Source organism: Anguilla anguilla, chromosome 15, assembly GCF_013347855.1.
Source record: "Anguilla anguilla isolate fAngAng1 chromosome 15, fAngAng1.pri, whole genome shotgun sequence".
Lineage (NCBI taxonomy): Eukaryota > Metazoa > Chordata > Actinopteri > Anguilliformes > Anguillidae > Anguilla > Anguilla anguilla.
Window position 1 is genome coordinate 30,242,876 of NC_049215.1, and position 16,223 is coordinate 30,259,098.

Sequence of the window (16,223 nt, forward strand, 5' to 3'; positions counted from 1 at the left end):
GACGTTTGTGCCAAATCTGAATAAATTCCCTCAAGGCGTTCCTGAGATATCCCGTTCACGAGAATCGGACGGACGGACAATCCGAAAACATAATGCCTCCGGCCATGGCTGTGCCGTCGCCGAAGCATGAAAAGCGGGTCACTCCAATAGCGGTTCCAGTGGATAGACGGATGACTCCTGGATTGCACTCTGTGCTCTCTCCCATATCACCATCTCACAACGCTACCTCCAGGGTCTCCACAATGAAACAGATTTGCGCTTCCACAAAACAAACCGCCCGTGGAAGACTACGCGTGGCCAGATTAAGTTTGCAGTTTACAAGTGAGGAAATCTTAGTCACATGGGAGTTTTGTAAATACAGTCCTTCCAACCAAACAGGCCAAGATAGGCAGGGGTGTCAACAGATTGTGCCATTAAAATTCTAAACATATGATTTTACCTCGGTCTCTGTATACTGTTTAAGTTCATGACTATCTTTTTATTTTCACTCTTACTCCTCTCAATACAAATTTGCACACTTCTCTTAATATTTTAACCGTCCGTGGTTTTTGGCATATCGCCGATATGTTTTAATGTACAAAACACTGCGCGCGTTTTATTCATCACAATTCGTCACTTCCGCTGGTAGTATGTTACATCCGTGTGGAAGAGAAAGGAGAGAGGAGGCAGTTGGAGAACGGGCAGTCTCGCTGTCATATAAATTCGTTGTAAATAATCTCAATCAAGAGGATATGAGCGACAACGAGAAGGATTTCGTTGAGCGGGTGCGTAAAGTGATGTTTTTATCAAAGAAGGTTTCAGGTTTGTTCTGTAGCAGTTAGCTAGATGGTATCCTCATTTCTTTTCATTGGGAAACATCCTCGTCGCCATTTCTGTTTTCATGTTAAGATCACAGGCCTTGATAATCGACTTCGCAGGCTGTCATTTCGGGCTTGGTTTTTTGAAGTCGTCAGTTACAGAATCTTGACGGTTTCGCCCAACTATCCCATACCATAAGATGGTATTTTGTTATATCCAACATTACTGCCAGATGCGGCCTAATCAAGTTGCCGCTAGTGTAGCTAACGTACAGCAATTTAAGGCTATCTATAGCTAGGGAACGTTATCTAGCTAACTAGTTTATTTATGCGCTTAGCAAAATTGTGGTAAAATACTAGCTTACACAAACTATTATTTGTTATTCTTGATTAATACTTGATACGTAATGTTGGTTAGCTATGTTCTTGCTGAGCAAGTAAGTTAATGCTTGCATGCCGTACCGGCAGTCTAGCGTGCAACCGTAATCGGATGTTTATTTTGAAGCGCCTTGGTTTGCACGAGCGTAATGAACTGCTTGGGGTCATGGTTTCTCATTTTTAATGGCTCTGGTGCTTTTCCGACATAAATTGAAAAATAAACTTAAGAATTGATGTTTATTAGTCATTTATATTGCAGATATAATAGATTAAATTGTAAGTGGGGGAGCAGAGACGAAGGAAGCTACAAAGCCGGATTTTGCTGTCATACTGCTTCGCAACAAGGTTCGTGTGAAATAGTGACTTGCTGACGTTAAAGGGACACCTTCGGTCAATTAATTTTTACCTATCACTAAATGTATCGATAAACTTTATTTAGCGAAATTTAGACTAAATGAAACTAATTACTCGATAAATTGTCCGCGATTCATAGGCGTATATAGACCGTCTCAATAGGAGAAAGGTAAGTTCACATTGTTTTTTGAGTTTCATTTAGCTTTAAGATATGTAGGCTGAGTAACACGAAAGAGTCGTAATTGCTACTTCAATGTTAGCCAAATGTTATAACGCTGATAAATTTTGTGCACCCGGCTAGTTGTTTTGAAGGATTCGTTGCATGGTAAAGAATAAAAGAGTTAATGACTCTGATGTACTATTTGTGGGTGAGGATCAGAAAATTGTACCTGTTTAACTTTTGTCGACATGCAAAGATTTCCAGCTCAGGCTTGGGCTGGCAAAGTTGTTTCCTAAGTTGGTCACCGGGTTAGCTGGACCTGCTGTACTGCCAACGGGCTATGAAATCGCAGGCTTCAGAATGTGCTGCCAAAGTGGAACTGGCTGTTAATTGGTCACGTGGTTTAGGATTGTAGTAGAATCTTTGCCTGCCTTGGTTACAGAGGGTTGGGTTTGTAGCCGTGTCCTTGCGTGCCTCCTTCACAGAGGGTTGGAATTGTAGCCGGGTCCTTGCCTGCCTCGGTCACAGAGCTTTGGGATTGTTGCCTGCCTCAGTCACAGAGCTTTGGGATAGTAGCCGGGTCCTTGCCTGCCCCGGTCACAGAAGTTTGGGATTGTAGCCGAGTCTTTTCCTGCCTCGGTCACAGAAGTTTGGGATTGTAGCCGATTCTCTTCCTGCCTCGGTCACAGAAGTTTGGGATTGTAGCCGAGTCTCTTCCTGCCGCCCGCAGGTCGCGTTCCCACCGGAGCTCCCGCCGGCACTATTCCCGCTCCCGCTCCCGCTCGCACCGCCGCCGCTCCCGGAGCCGCTCCTACAGCGGGGAATACCGGCGCCGACGCAGCCGCAGCCACACCCACTCGCCCATGTCCAACCGCCGCCGCCACATCGGCAACAGGGTAGGAGGCCTGGCCCTGTCCATTCAGCACAGGCGCATGAGGCGCGAATGGGGTTCAATCTGCACTACGTTTGGGTCGATGTCTCATGGGATTTGTACGCATTACGCATTTTGTATTTTGCGCTATCTCTGCCATGCTTTCAATAGCGGGTCTCTGTTTTTGTACTGCTGATTGTGCTCTGGCTTGCATTTAAGTTAATTCTGCGTGATGTTGTGTTCAAATTTGACCAGTAGGTTTGACAAGTGTGCACCCATCGCATGAAAATTGGTCTCCACCATCCTGCTTAAAGGTTGGTCACTAAAATGGCTTTCATCTGCCCCAGGGCACTCCTGTGAAAATTATACTGTGTTGTTGTGTAATTGGGTAAATCTATTCTAAATTTAAGGCATGTATTAAGATGGAGGACACTGATGTGACTGAGAAATTAGTGTCTTTATTTCAATGTACACCATTATCATGTTGGGATGTCATCTTGCCCTCATTTAGTTGACTTCTGACTTTGGAAACAAAATTAATATTATGATGAAGCAGTTTAATTTGAGAACATTAAAGTTACCGAAATTGCAATGGCTGTGTTGAAATATTTGCAGTCTTTAATGATTGCCCTTTGTTTCCCATTTAGTTATCCCAAAAACTTGCCAGAATCAGAATTTATTTGCTCCGTGGTTTTGGGATCATGAATTTCAGAGACCCATTGTCATCGTCATTGTCACATTCTCTGGGTGGCATTCTGTCTTAGTTATGCTGTAAAATTCTTTGCATTCCGGAATATTTAAATCTCTTCACTGAGAATGTGACCGGTGTCCATTTGGTGTGTAGTAGATTTTGTAATCGGTAATGGCATTGTACCCTCAAGGCAGTGATCATGACTGTTTGGCTCCTCATATGATTTGAGACTCGCTGTGTGCGAAGGTCTGTGTATATACGCGGGGTGCACGGACTGATTCGTGTCTCTGCTTTCCGCAGGCAAACCCAGATCCCAACTGCTGCCTGGGTGTGTTCGGTCTCAGCTTGTACACCACGGAGAGGGATCTGAGGGAGGTGTTCTCCAAATACGGCCCCATTTCCGACGTCAGCATCGTGTACGATCAGCAGTCCCGGCGCTCCAGGGGCTTCGCGTTCGTCTACTTTGAGAACAGAGAGGATTCCAAAGAGGTGAGATGATTTATTTATTAATTTTTTAATTTAATTTAATTTTTTTAAATAAATACATATGGCGTTTGAATTAGAGGTTGAAGTTTATTTATTTAGTTATTTATTTTTTATTTTTTTTAAGGCTAAGGAGCGTGCCAATGGAATGGAGTTGGATGGCCGAAGGATCAGAGTCGACTTCTTAATCACAAAAAGACCTCACACCCCCACGCCTGGAATCTACATGGGCCGCCCCAACATAGTGCGTGCTTTGTAACCTCCTTGGAAGGAAGTTTAAAACCGTGATCCAAGTTGCCTTTCCCTCGTATTTGCAAAATATATGCCACAATACTAAAATATAATAGTAAATAGCTATATAAATGTGCATTGCAGGCACTTTGCTTTTGGGGGCATGGTACTGTTATGCTGTGGAAGGTGCTAGAGAAACTGCTGTGTAAAAATGATAGCCTGTGATGTACAGTAAAATCAGTCAAGTATGTGGTGTCCAGATAGGAGTACTGATTAATGGAAGGGTGGCTGCTTTGACTGCGCAAATCTGTCTCTATCGGCTGCAGTGGCGGAGGTGCAGGAGGCCCCAGTGTTAGCCGGCGCTACTCGCGGGATTACTACGACAGAGGGTATGACCGGGAATCGGACGTACGGACACCCCGAAAACATAATAATAATAATGTGAGAATGGCCATGGCTGTGTCGTCGCGGAAGCATGAAAAGCGGGTCACTCCAATAGCGGTTGCCAGTGGATAGATGGATGACTCCTGGATTGCACTCTGTGCTCTCTCCCATATCACCATCTCACAACGCTACCTCCAGGGCCTCCACAATGAAACAGATTTGCGCTTCCACAAAACAAACCGCCCGTGGAAGACTACGCGTGGCGAGATTAAGTTTGCAGTTTACAAGTGAGGAAATCTTAGTCAGTTTTGTAAATACAGTCCTTCCAACCAAACAGGCCAAGATAGGCAGGGGTGTCAACAGATTGTGCCATTAAAATTCTAAACATATGATTTTACCTCGGTCTCTATACTGTTTAAGTTCATGACTATGTTTTTATTTTCACTCTTACTCCTCTCAATGACTGTTTGGCTCCTCATATGATTTGAGACTCGCTGTGTGCGAAGGTCTGTGTATATACGCGGGGTGCACGGACTGATTCGTGTCTCTGCTTTCCGCAGGCAAACCCAGATCCCAACTGCTGCCTGGGTGTGTTCGGTCTCAGCTTGTACACCACGGAGAGGGATCTGAGGGAGGTGTTCTCCAAATACGGCCCCATTTCCGACGTCAGCATCGTGTACGATCAGCAGTCCCGGCGCTCCAGGGGCTTCGCGTTCGTCTACTTTGAGAACAGAGAGGATTCCAAAGAGGTGAGATGATTTATTTATTAATTTTTTAATTTAATTTAATTTTTTTAAATAAATACATATGGCGTTTGAATTAGAGGTTGAAGTTTATTTATTTAGTTATTTATTTTTTATTTTTTTTAAGGCTAAGGAGCGTGCCAATGGAATGGAGTTGGATGGCCGAAGGATCAGAGTCGACTTCTTAATCACAAAAAGACCTCACACCCCCACGCCTGGAATCTACATGGGCCGCCCCAACATAGTGCGTGCTTTGTAACCTCCTTGGAAGGAAGTTTAAAACCGTGATCCAAGTTGCCTTTCCCTCGTATTTGCAAAATATATGCCACAATACTAAAATATAATAGTAAATAGCTATATAAATGTGCATTGCAGGCACTTTGCTTTTGGGGGCATGGTACTGTTATGCTGTGGAAGGTGCTAGAGAAACTGCTGTGTAAAAATGATAGCCTGTGATGTACAGTAAAATCAGTCAAGTATGTGGTGTCCAGATAGGAGTACTGATTAATGGAAGGGTGGCTGCTTTGACTGCGCAAATCTGTCTCTATCGGCTGCAGTGGCGGAGGTGCAGGAGGCCCCAGTGTTAGCCGGCGCTACTCGCGGGATTACTACGACAGAGGGTATGACCGGGAATCGGACGTACGGACACCCCGAAAACATAATAATAATAATGTGAGAATGGCCATGGCTGTGTCGTCGCGGAAGCATGAAAAGCGGGTCACTCCAATAGCGGTTGCCAGTGGATAGATGGATGACTCCTGGATTGCACTCTGTGCTCTCTCCCATATCACCATCTCACAACGCTACCTCCAGGGCCTCCACAATGAAACAGATTTGCGCTTCCACAAAACAAACCGCCCGTGGAAGACTACGCGTGGCGAGATTAAGTTTGCAGTTTACAAGTGAGGAAATCTTAGTCAGTTTTGTAAATACAGTCCTTCCAACCAAACAGGCCAAGATAGGCAGGGGTGTCAACAGATTGTGCCATTAAAATTCTAAACATATGATTTTACCTCGGTCTCTATACTGTTTAAGTTCATGACTATGTTTTTATTTTCACTCTTACTCCTCTCAATGACTGTTTGGCTCCTCATATGATTTGAGACTCGCTGTGTGCGAAGGTCTGTGTATATACGCGGGGTGCACGGACTGATTCGTGTCTCTGCTTTCCGCAGGCAAACCCAGATCCCAACTGCTGCCTGGGTGTGTTCGGTCTCAGCTTGTACACCACGGAGAGGGATCTGAGGGAGGTGTTCTCCAAATACGGCCCCATTTCCGACGTCAGCATCGTGTACGATCAGCAGTCCCGGCGCTCCAGGGGCTTCGCGTTCGTCTACTTTGAGAACAGAGAGGATTCCAAAGAGGTGAGATGATTTATTTATTAATTTTTTTATTTAATTTAATTTTTTTAAATAAATACATATGGCGTTTGAATTAGAGGTTGAAGTTTATTTATTTAGTTATTTATTTTTTATTTTTTTTAAGGCTGAGGAGCGTGCCAATGGAATGGAGTTGGATGGCCGAAGGATCAGAGTCGACTTCTTAATCACAAAAAGACCTCACACCCCCACGCCTGGAATCTACATGGGCCGCCCAACATAGTGCGTGCTTTGTAACCTCCTTGGAAGGAAGTTTAAAACCGTGATCCAAGTTGCCTTTCCCTCGTATTTGCAAAATATATGCCACAATACTAAAATATAATAGTAAATAGCTATATAAATGTGCATTGCAGGCACTTTGCTTTTGGGGGCATGGTACTGTTATGCTGTGGAAGGTGCTAGAGAAACTGCTGTGTAAAAATGATAGCCTGTGATGTACAGTAAAATCAGTCAAGTATGTGGTGTCCAGATAGGAGTACTGATTAATGGAAGGGTGGCTGCTTTGACTGCGCAAATCTGTCTCTATCGGCTGCAGTGGCGGAGGTGCAGGAGGCCCCAGTGTTAGCCGGCGCTACTCGCGGGATTACTACGACAGAGGGTATGACCGGGAATCGGACGTACGGACACCCCGAAAACATAATAATAATAATGTGAGAATGGCCATGGCTGTGTCGTCGCGGAAGCATGAAAAGCGGGTCACTCCAATAGCGGTTGCCAGTGGATAGATGGATGACTCCTGGATTGCACTCTGTGCTCTCTCCCATATCACCATCTCACAACGCTACCTCCAGGGCCTCCACAATGAAACAGATTTGCGCTTCCACAAAACAAACCGCCCGTGGAAGACTACGCGTGGCCAGATTAAGTTTGCAGTTTACAAGTGAGGAAATCTTAGTCAGTTTTGTAAATACAGTCCTTCCAACCAAACAGGCCAAGATAGGCAGGGGTGTCAACAGATTGTGCCATTAAAATTCTAAACATATGATTTTACCTCGGTCTCTATACTGTTTAAGTTCATGACTATGTTTTTATTTTCACTCTTACTCCTCTCAATACAAATTTGCACACACCTCCTAATATTTTAACCGTCCGTGGTTTTTGGCATATCGCCGATATGTTTTAATGTACAAAACACTGCGCGCGTTTTATTCATCACAATTCGTCACTTCCGCTGGTAGTATGTTACATCCGTGTGGAAGAGAAAGGAGCGAGGAGGCAGTTGGAGAACGGGCAGTCTCGCTGTCATATAAATTCGTTGTAAATAATCTCAATCAAGAGGATATGAGCGACAACGAGAAGGATTTCGTTGAGCGGGTGCGTAAAGTGATGTTTTTATCAAAGAAAGTTTCAGGTTTGTTCTGTAGTAGTTAGCTAGATGGTATCCTCATTTCTTTTCATTGGGAAACATCCTCGTCGCCATTTCTGTTTTCATGTTAAGATCACAGGCCTTGATAATCGACTTCGCAGGCTGTCATTTCGGGCTTGGTTTTTTGAAGTCGTCAGTTACAGAATCTTGACGGTTTCGCCCAACTATCCCATACCATAAGATAGTATTTTGTTATATCCAACATTACTGCCAGATGCGGCCTAATCAAGTTGCCGCTAGTGTAGCTAACGTACAGCAATTTAAGGCTATCTATAGCTAGGGAACGTTATCTAGCTAACTAGTTTATTTATGCGCTTAGCAAAATTGTGGTAAAATACTAGCTTACACAAACTATTATTTGTTATTCTTGATTAATACTTGATACGTAATGTTGGTTAGCTATGTTCTTGCTGAGCAAGTAAGTTAATGCTTGCATGCCGTACTGCCGGTCTAGCGTGCAACCGTAATCGGATGTTTATTTTGAAGCGCCTTGGTTTGCACGAGCGTAATGAACTGCTTGGGGTCATGGTTTCTCATTTTTAATGGCTCTGGTGCTTTTCCGACATAAATTGAAAAATAAACTTAAGAATTGATGTTTATTAGTCATTTATATTGCAGATATAATAGATTAAATTGTAAGTGGGGGAGCAGAGACGAAGGAAGCTACAAAGCCGGATTTTGCTGTCATACTGCTTCGCAACAAGGTTCGTGTGAAATAGTGACTTGCTGACGTTAAAGGGACACCTTCGGTCAATTAATTTTTACCTATCACTAAATGTATCGATAAACTTTATTTAGCGAAATTTAGACTAAATGAAACTAATTACTCGATAAATTGTCCGCGATTCATAGGCGTATATAGACCGTCTCAATAGGAGAAAGGTAAGTTCACATTGTTTTTTGAGTTTCATTTAGCTTTAAGATATGTAGGCAGAGTAACACGAAAGAGTCGTAATTGCTACTTCAATGTTAGCCAAATGTTATAACGCTGATCTATTGCATAACCTGCTTGAGAACCAAAATAATGAGTATTGTGCGCTTAGGATCATCAAACGTTCGCTGACTATCCGAGTAGACGGCAAGCAACGGATTTTATCCAGATTTAAAGTGCTGTTATAGTGTTTAACATCCAATTTACATTTCCCACTAACGTTAGTAGTAGTAGTAGACCATAGTAGTAGCCTCACTGTTACAAGGTCAGTGGTTTCAGGAGGATTTACACTGGCGCACGAGTGTGTGGAAGGACTGCAACCAGCTGTCGCTTCTTTCAACTACAGCTGATCAACACCATCGTTGTGGCAGAAGACACCGCTTTGACTGAGATTCTAAAGTCCAATTGCAAAATGCTTCCCGTATTTGTGGAAGCAACTGATAAAATATGAACATGAGCTGCACAAGCAGAGCTATAAATATGAGACAATTTATGAGTCATTTAAACTACTAAAGCAGCAGGGGGTATTAATTCAATTTGGAATTTAAGTGATACACAAAGTGGCTGTATATTTAATGGTTCATTTCATGACAAACATTTTAAGTGTTCTTGCTGCTACTTGTGCTCACTTGAAAGAAGAGAAGAAGTGGAAATGGTTGAAACTTGACTGGTAAAATGTCCCTGCTTGCTTTCTGTTTATACAAGCAGCCTTACTTGCTGTCTTCAAATGGAGGGTATCTCTCCGCCCTTGGAAGATCTGCTCAAAGTATTCCTGTTACCCAGCTTTTGTTTACAGTACAGTACATACCTTTACAGTTACAACGATTTTAATTGTCGCTGTTTTTCCTCATTATTTGAAACACAGTATTTGCCCTTTTAATATGTGGACCTAGCAGAGTGGTTATCAAAACTTGTTCAATAGTGTTTTTATAGAGCAAACTTTGCATTTTTATACAAATGCTCTTCCACATTTTAATCAAAAGGCAAAGAGTTATGCGTTTAGATGCGTGACATCGGAACAAGTTCTCACATGGATTAAAATATTGCATCCAAATTGTGAGCACCTTATTCATTGCACAGAAGTGGGTTGAGCCCCCCCCCCCCAAACAGTCACCTTGAGTACCTGAAGTGTCATGATGTCAGACCATCAAAAGCAACAAAACCACTGGTTTCTCTCTTGTTGATCACCAACTTGCCTGGAAGTAAAGTGGTTCCAACATTCTGCTCCAGGTTAGAACTATGTTTAGATTGATCCATATGTGTTAAGATGACTTTTGACTATGAGAATATTTACATCCGTATCAGTTGTTAATCAGTGTCTCAGTAACCTGTGGTACATTGAATCACAAATTAACTTTTAATAACATGTATTTATATAATAATAATAATATTTTATTTGTGAAGTGCTTTTCCCATGCCCAAAGCGCTGCACAGTACATTAAAATGAACAATGCAGAACATGACAAAGCAAGGGCAAAGCAATGAATACAATATGTACCAGGAACCAGGAGAGAGAAACTACTACACACACAAGAGCATACTGTGTAAATCAAACAGTGTTATAGGCTTTCCTAAACAGGTAGGTTTTTAAGTGCGGTAAATTTTATAAGACGCACACGCATCATAACTTGAGGGGCTCAGTGTGACTACTGCATTTTATATCTACTTTTAAGCCTAATATTTAACCCTGTTTACTCCAATGTCAGTTTTGAAGCGTATAATTTGGAATTTGTGTTGTTTTTTTTTGTCAGCACTGCTTTCAGTTGACTTCTTTCTTCAAATCTGCTGGTGTTATTCAGGGTTGTGTGGTGCTGCTGCAGGGGTGACTGGGTCTTGGCTTCAATTTTATGACTGTAGTTTTATAAATACATTCTTCATCCTTTTCTTTTTTTTGTTAAGGTTAAGGTTGGAAGAAGAAAAATGCGGAAGAAGTCAAATATGAAGTTTTTAATGAGAATAATTTGAAGTGTGAAGCTGAATTAAGAATGCATGCTAATTATGAGAAGGAAAAGAAGCTGCCTCATGTAGTGTATTGGCAGTGTGAGGAATGGGGGAAGAGGAAAGAAGTAAGAAATTTGAAACTGAAGAAAGAAGAAAAGGAATGTTTTTGAAGTTATGAAGTTAAGATGAAGTATTCGGGGATAAGATCACTGCGCTAAGTAATTACTAGTCTGTTTATATCCCAGTATGATTTCTCTGTGTAAACATGCATGCACTATTCTAATTAAAACACTCCTATACAGGGTTAGTCTTGTTTATGTTGAAATTAAATCAGTGAAATTGGTAGTTTTATAGTCTACACATGTTGGCTGTTTCTACAACAGACATTTTTCAGACCATCTTTAGATGGATTATTGTTTATACTGTACATGTTGATGTGATATTGATCCTACAGCACAGGCTTTTTGTATTAGCCTAAACTAAGCATTATGGGATATGTGGTTTTCAGTGATCTAAAGTGTAATTTGAAGACATGAGTCTAAAACCTGTATCTGTGATCCATGGGTGTTGAGCTGTATCTCGGTGTGGTTGGTCTAGGAGTCCCGCTCGGCTTCCAGGAGCGTGAGCCCTCAGGGGTCGGGCAAGTCGGCCAGTCGCTCCCCAGCCCAGTCCCCCGCCCTGTCCAAGGAGGGGTCCCGTCACTCCCACTCCAAGTCTCGGTCCCGCTCCAGGTCTAAGTCTAGGTAAGAATCGCTTCCATTAATTGATGCTAAATTTTGTGCACCCGGCTAGTTGTTTTGAAGGATTCGTTGCATGGTAAAGAATAAAAGAGTTAATGACTCTGATGTACTATTTGTGGGTGAGGATCAGAAAATTGTACCTGTTTAACTTTTGTCGACATGCAAAGATTTCCAGCTCAGGCTTGGGCTGGCAAAGTTGTTTCCTAAGTTGGTCACCGGGTTAGCTGGACCTGCTGTACTGCCAACGGGCTATGAAATCGCAGGCTTCAGAATGTGCTGCCAAAGTGGAACTGGCTGTTAATTGGTCACGTGGTTTAGGATTGTAGTAGAATCTTTGCCTGCCTTGGTTACAGAGGGTTGGGTTTGTAGCCGTGTCCTTGCGTGCCTCCTTCACAGAGGGTTGGAATTGTAGCCGGGTCCTTGCCTGCCTCGGTCACAGAGCTTTGGGATTGTTGCCTGCCTCAGTCACAGAGCTTTGGGATAGTAGCCGGGTCCTTGCCTGCCCCGGTCACAGAAGTTTGGGATTGTAGCCGAGTCTTTTCCTGCCTCGGTCACAGAAGTTTGGGATTGTAGCCGATTCTCTTCCTGCCTCGGTCACAGAAGTTTGGGATTGTAGCCGAGTCTCTTCCTGCCGCCCGCAGGTCGCGTTCCCACCGGAGCTCCCGCCGGCACTATTCCCGCTCCCGCTCCCGCTCGCACCGCCGCCGCTCCCGGAGCCGCTCCTACAGCGGGGAATACCGGCGCCGACGCAGCCGCAGCCACACCCACTCGCCCATGTCCAACCGCCGCCGCCACATCGGCAACAGGGTAGGAGGCCTGGCCCTGTCCATTCAGCACAGGCGCATGAGGCGCGAATGGGGTTCAATCTGCACTACGTTTGGGTCGATGTCTCATGGGATTTGTACGCATTACGCATTTTGTATTTTGCGCTATCTCTGCCATGCTTTCAATAGCGGGTCTCTGTTTTTGTACTGCTGATTGTGCTCTGGCTTGCATTTAAGTTAATTCTGCGTGATGTTGTGTTCAAATTTGACCAGTAGGTTTGACATGTGTGCACCCATCGCATGAAAATTGGTCTCCACCATCCTGCTTAAAGGTTGGTCACTAAAATGGCTTTCATCTGCCCCAGGGCACTCCTGTGAAAATTATACTGTGTTGTTGTGTAATTGGGTAAATCTATTCCAAATTTAAGGCATGTATTAAGATGGAGGACACTGATGTGACTGAGAAATTAGTGTCTTTATTTCAATGTACACCATTATCATGTTGGGATGTCATCTTGCCCTCATTTAGTTGACTTCTGACTTTGGAAACAAAATTAATATTATGATGAAGCAGTTTAATTTGAGAACATTAAAGTTACCGAAATTGCAATGGCTATGTTGAAATATTTGCAGTCTTTAATGATTGCCCTTTGTTTCCCATTTAGTTATCCCAAAAACTTGTCAGAATCAGAATTTATTTGCTCCGTGGTTTTGGGATCATGAATTTCAGAGACCCATTGTCATCGTCATTGTCACATTCTCTGGGTAGCATTCTGTCTTAATTATGCTGTAAGATTCTTTGCATTCTGGAATATTTCAATCTCTTCACTGAGAATGTGACCGGTGTCCATTTGGTGTGTAGTAGATTTTGTAATCGGTAATGGCATTGTACCCTCAAGGCAGTGATCATGACTGTTTGGCTCCTCATATGATTTGAGACTCGCTGTGTGCGAAGGTCTGTGTATATACGCGGGGTGCACGGACTGATTCGTGTCTCTGCTTTCCGCAGGCAAACCCAGATCCCAACTGCTGCCTGGGCGTGTTCGGTCTCAGCTTGTACACCACGGAGAGGGATCTGAGGGAGGTGTTCTCCAAATACGGCCCCATTTCCGACGTCAGCATCGTGTACGATCAGCAGTCCCGGCGCTCCAGGGGCTTCGCGTTCGTCTACTTTGAGAACAGAGAGGATTCCAAAGAGGTGAGATGATTTATTTATTAATTTTTTAATTTAATTTAATTTTTTAAAATAAATACATATGGCGTTTGAATTAGAGGTTGAAGTTTTTATTTATTTATTTATTTATTTATTTATTTATTTATTTATTTATTTATTTTTATTTTTCATTTTTTTAAGGCTAAGGAGCGTGCCAATGGAATGGAGTTGGATGGCCGAAGGATCAGAGTCGACTTCTCAATCACAAAAAGACCTCACACCCCCACGCCTGGAATCTACATGGGGCGGCCAACATAGTGCGTGCTTTGTAACCTCCTTGGAAGGAAGTTTAAAACCGTGATCCAAGTTGCCTTTCCCTCGTATTTGCAAAATATATGCCACAATACTAAAATATAATAATAAATAGCTATATAAATGTGCATTGCAGGCACTTTGCTTTTGGGGGCATGGTACTGTTATACTGTGGAAGGTGCTAGAGAAACTGCTGTATAAAAATGATAGCCTGTGATGGACAATAAAATCAGTGAAGTATGTGGTGTCCAGATAGGAGTACTGATTAATGGAAGGGTGGCTGCTTTGACTGCGCTTAACCCAAATCCGTCTCTGTCGGCTGCAGTGGCGGAGGTGCAGGAGGCCCCAGTGTTAGCCGGCGCTACTCGCGGGATTACTACGACAGAGGGTATGACCGGGGCTATGATCGCTACGACGATCGGGACTACTACAGATCTTACCGGTAAGCACTGGATCGATGTCCATTTGGAGGCTGATTGGCTGTTTCCCTTGGATCAGGGAGCATTAAAAAAAAAAAAAAAACTTTTTCCTTAATTCCAAAGGTTTTCATTGTAGTTCGGTCTTTGGCAAATTGTTTAAATATGTGTACGGTCTTCCTGCAGGATATCGTGAATAGAATTTGTAAAGTATGATTTTTAAGGGACCCTGTAAAAATAGTCTATAATGCAAGATTGTTTCCAGCCACTTATGTTTTGGTTCCAATTTTTAAACTTCTGATTCAGTCTGTTTTAGAATGTGAAATTTGGAATTTTACCGGGTGTGTGTCTCGGCAGGTGTTCTTCAGATCTTCGGACAGTTGCTTAGCTCCCGTGAATAAACATGCTAGGTTCTCGGGACGGTGCTGAACTGTCTGTTGTCTTGCTCCAGGCGCCGGTCCCCCTCTCCATACTACAGTCGAGGGGCCTACAGGTCCAGATCCCGATCACGCTCATACTCCCCCCGTAAGTACTGCCCTTGTGCTTGTGTGGGCTTACTGTCATAGTGTAGGCTTTGATACATGTGGATCAGCCCCCTTTACGCTATTTCTGTGGTATGTAGAGAGAAGTTCTGTTTAAATAGAAGGGATGTTTCTGATTTCAGTTCTGTAGCATAAGGACACTTCTCACCGTGCATTTGTTCATTTCACAGGTCATTACTGAAGAGCTGAACATTTGGAACGCTCGTCACTGAAAATGACTGGGATTGGTGGGGATGGGAGGGGGGCGGGGTGGGAGTGGTCTGGGTAAGGATAATTTTTTGTTTGAGTTAAGTTTGTGTCCCTGACAAACATGGCCTTTTTGCCCCAGGTGTAGCTGTGCTGTGCTTATCGAACTGAATACCTTGTGCTGTATTTTGCCCCATTTTTTAAATTTGTAAATGTATGCAAGTACCATGTTTTGTTGAAGTTGAGCTCCTGTTTGGCTGGTAAGACTGCAGAGCTCTAGTCCACTTCAGTGTGATTTTAAGTTGGCAGTATTCAATAAACTGCTTATTTACACTATTATTTGTCTTCTCTTTTTTTCCTGTGTATTGGCATAATTCCATTTTATCATTTTCCTGACATGGTTCCTGTCATTGCATATGGCCCCCAGCTGCTAAGTCAGGCTGGTTCTTCTGGTGCTATAAATAATGTTATTCAGACTTGTTTTATTGATGAGAGTATGTAACCAGTGCCCTGTGCAATTGTAGTTTGGGGGTTGAAGGGGTTTTAAAGGTAATAAAGTTATAGGTAAAGGTAATAAGTGGTTCACGTTAAAATATATATATATATATATATATATATATATAGAGAGAGAGAGATTTTTTTTAAATGCTTTTGCTGTTGTTGCCTTAGGTAATCCATCAAGTGACTGAATTATGTGGTTATTCAAATATGTGATTATGAAGCCGTAACAGTTTAGTTTAAATTAATTTAGTTCCTTTACAGCCATTCAGATGTGAACTTGCTTTTCTGTTTTGGATCATTGTCTTGCTGCATAACTCATTTACGCTTCAGCTCGCGGACAGATGCCCGGACATTCTCCTTAAGAATTTTATGCTGCACAGCACAGCAGAGTTGTCCAGGTCCCGAGGCAGCAAAGCATCCCCACACCATCACACTACCGCCACCATGTTTGACTGTTGGTATGAAGTTCTTACTGTGAAATGGTGTATGTACTTTATGCCAGACATAATGGAAGCCATGTCGTCCATGTGGAAGCGTTCCCCTTTTTTTCCTCACCTGTCCATATAACATCATCCCAAAAGGCTTGGGGATCATCCAGGTGTTTTTCCACATGCATCTTTGCACTGTGCTCCAGCACTTACGAAAGAACTCCAATTGGCCCGATATAGCACCCCCTGCAGGCAACAAGCAGTTTGTCTGTCACACATGATATGTCAAACACCACTGGTCTGATTTTAAAGAAACTTCAAAGGAATGATGTATCCTGACTCTGTGCTCTGGAATTTATGAAATAACACTGAGTGGCCAAACATAGCGCCCACGCAGGCCAAATTAATTTACTGCACCATTGGTCCGATTTGGACAAAACTTGGAGAAATTACACATCTTGATACTGTGCTC

At 43.0% G+C, this 16,223-nt stretch overlaps 2 protein-coding genes across 10 annotated transcripts; both read left to right on the top strand.

The window, feature by feature from the left end:
- Positions 1 to 652: 652 nt before the first annotated feature.
- Positions 653 to 15,158, top strand: LOC118214026 (transformer-2 protein homolog beta-like). Of its 7 annotated transcripts, XM_035393401.1 has the most exons (13): positions 666 to 764; positions 2,420 to 2,585; positions 2,816 to 2,874; positions 3,552 to 3,740; positions 3,862 to 3,978; positions 4,910 to 5,098; positions 5,220 to 5,336; positions 6,268 to 6,456; positions 6,578 to 6,693; positions 7,007 to 7,069; positions 14,067 to 14,120; positions 14,546 to 14,619; positions 14,807 to 15,158. In XM_035393401.1, the coding sequence occupies exons 1-13, from the start codon at positions 732 to 734 to the stop codon at positions 14,815 to 14,817; spliced, it is 1,377 nt and encodes a 458-aa protein (XP_035249292.1). In that variant the 5' UTR covers positions 666 to 731; the 3' UTR covers positions 14,818 to 15,158. The 7 variants fall into 7 exon arrangements, 6 of the variants coding, with proteins under 6 accessions (XP_035249296.1, XP_035249292.1, XP_035249291.1 ...); XR_004762566.1 differs by lacking the exons at positions 14,067 to 14,120; positions 14,546 to 14,619; positions 14,807 to 15,158 and adding exons at positions 13,223 to 13,411; positions 13,568 to 13,629; XM_035393400.1 differs by lacking the exon at positions 7,007 to 7,069 and having other exon boundaries at positions 14,004 to 14,120.
- On the top strand, positions 7,579 to 13,267 carry LOC118214028 (transformer-2 protein homolog beta-like). 3 transcript variants are annotated; one of them, XM_035393409.1, is made up of 4 exons: positions 7,579 to 7,785; positions 11,307 to 11,452; positions 12,091 to 12,256; positions 12,487 to 13,252. In XM_035393409.1, the coding sequence occupies exons 1-4, from the start codon at positions 7,594 to 7,596 to the stop codon at positions 12,487 to 12,489; spliced, it is 507 nt and encodes a 168-aa protein (XP_035249300.1). In that variant the 5' UTR covers positions 7,579 to 7,593; the 3' UTR covers positions 12,490 to 13,252. The 3 variants fall into 3 exon arrangements, with proteins under 3 accessions (XP_035249300.1, XP_035249299.1, XP_035249298.1); XM_035393408.1 differs by having other exon boundaries at positions 12,490 to 13,252; XM_035393407.1 differs by having other exon boundaries at positions 12,091 to 13,267.
- Positions 15,159 to 16,223: the final 1,065 nt, after the last annotated feature.

Coding starts and splice junctions, on each gene's coding strand:
- LOC118214026 (XM_035393401.1), top strand. CDS start 732: ATGAGCGACAACGAGAAGGATTTCGTTGAGCGG. Junction 765..2,419: donor AGAAGGATTTCGTTGAGCGG/GTGCGTAAAGTG, acceptor TGCCGCCCGCAG/GTCGCGTTCCCACCGGAGCT. Junction 5,099..5,219: donor ACAGAGAGGATTCCAAAGAG/GTGAGATGATTT, acceptor ATTTTTTTTAAG/GCTAAGGAGCGTGCCAATGG.
- LOC118214028 (XM_035393407.1), top strand. CDS start 7,594: ATGTACAAAACACTGCGCGCGTTTTATTCATCACAATTCGTCACTTCC. Junction 7,786..11,306: donor AGAAGGATTTCGTTGAGCGG/GTGCGTAAAGTG, acceptor TGGTTGGTCTAG/GAGTCCCGCTCGGCTTCCAG. Junction 11,453..12,090: donor CGCTCCAGGTCTAAGTCTAG/GTAAGAATCGCT, acceptor TGCCGCCCGCAG/GTCGCGTTCCCACCGGAGCT.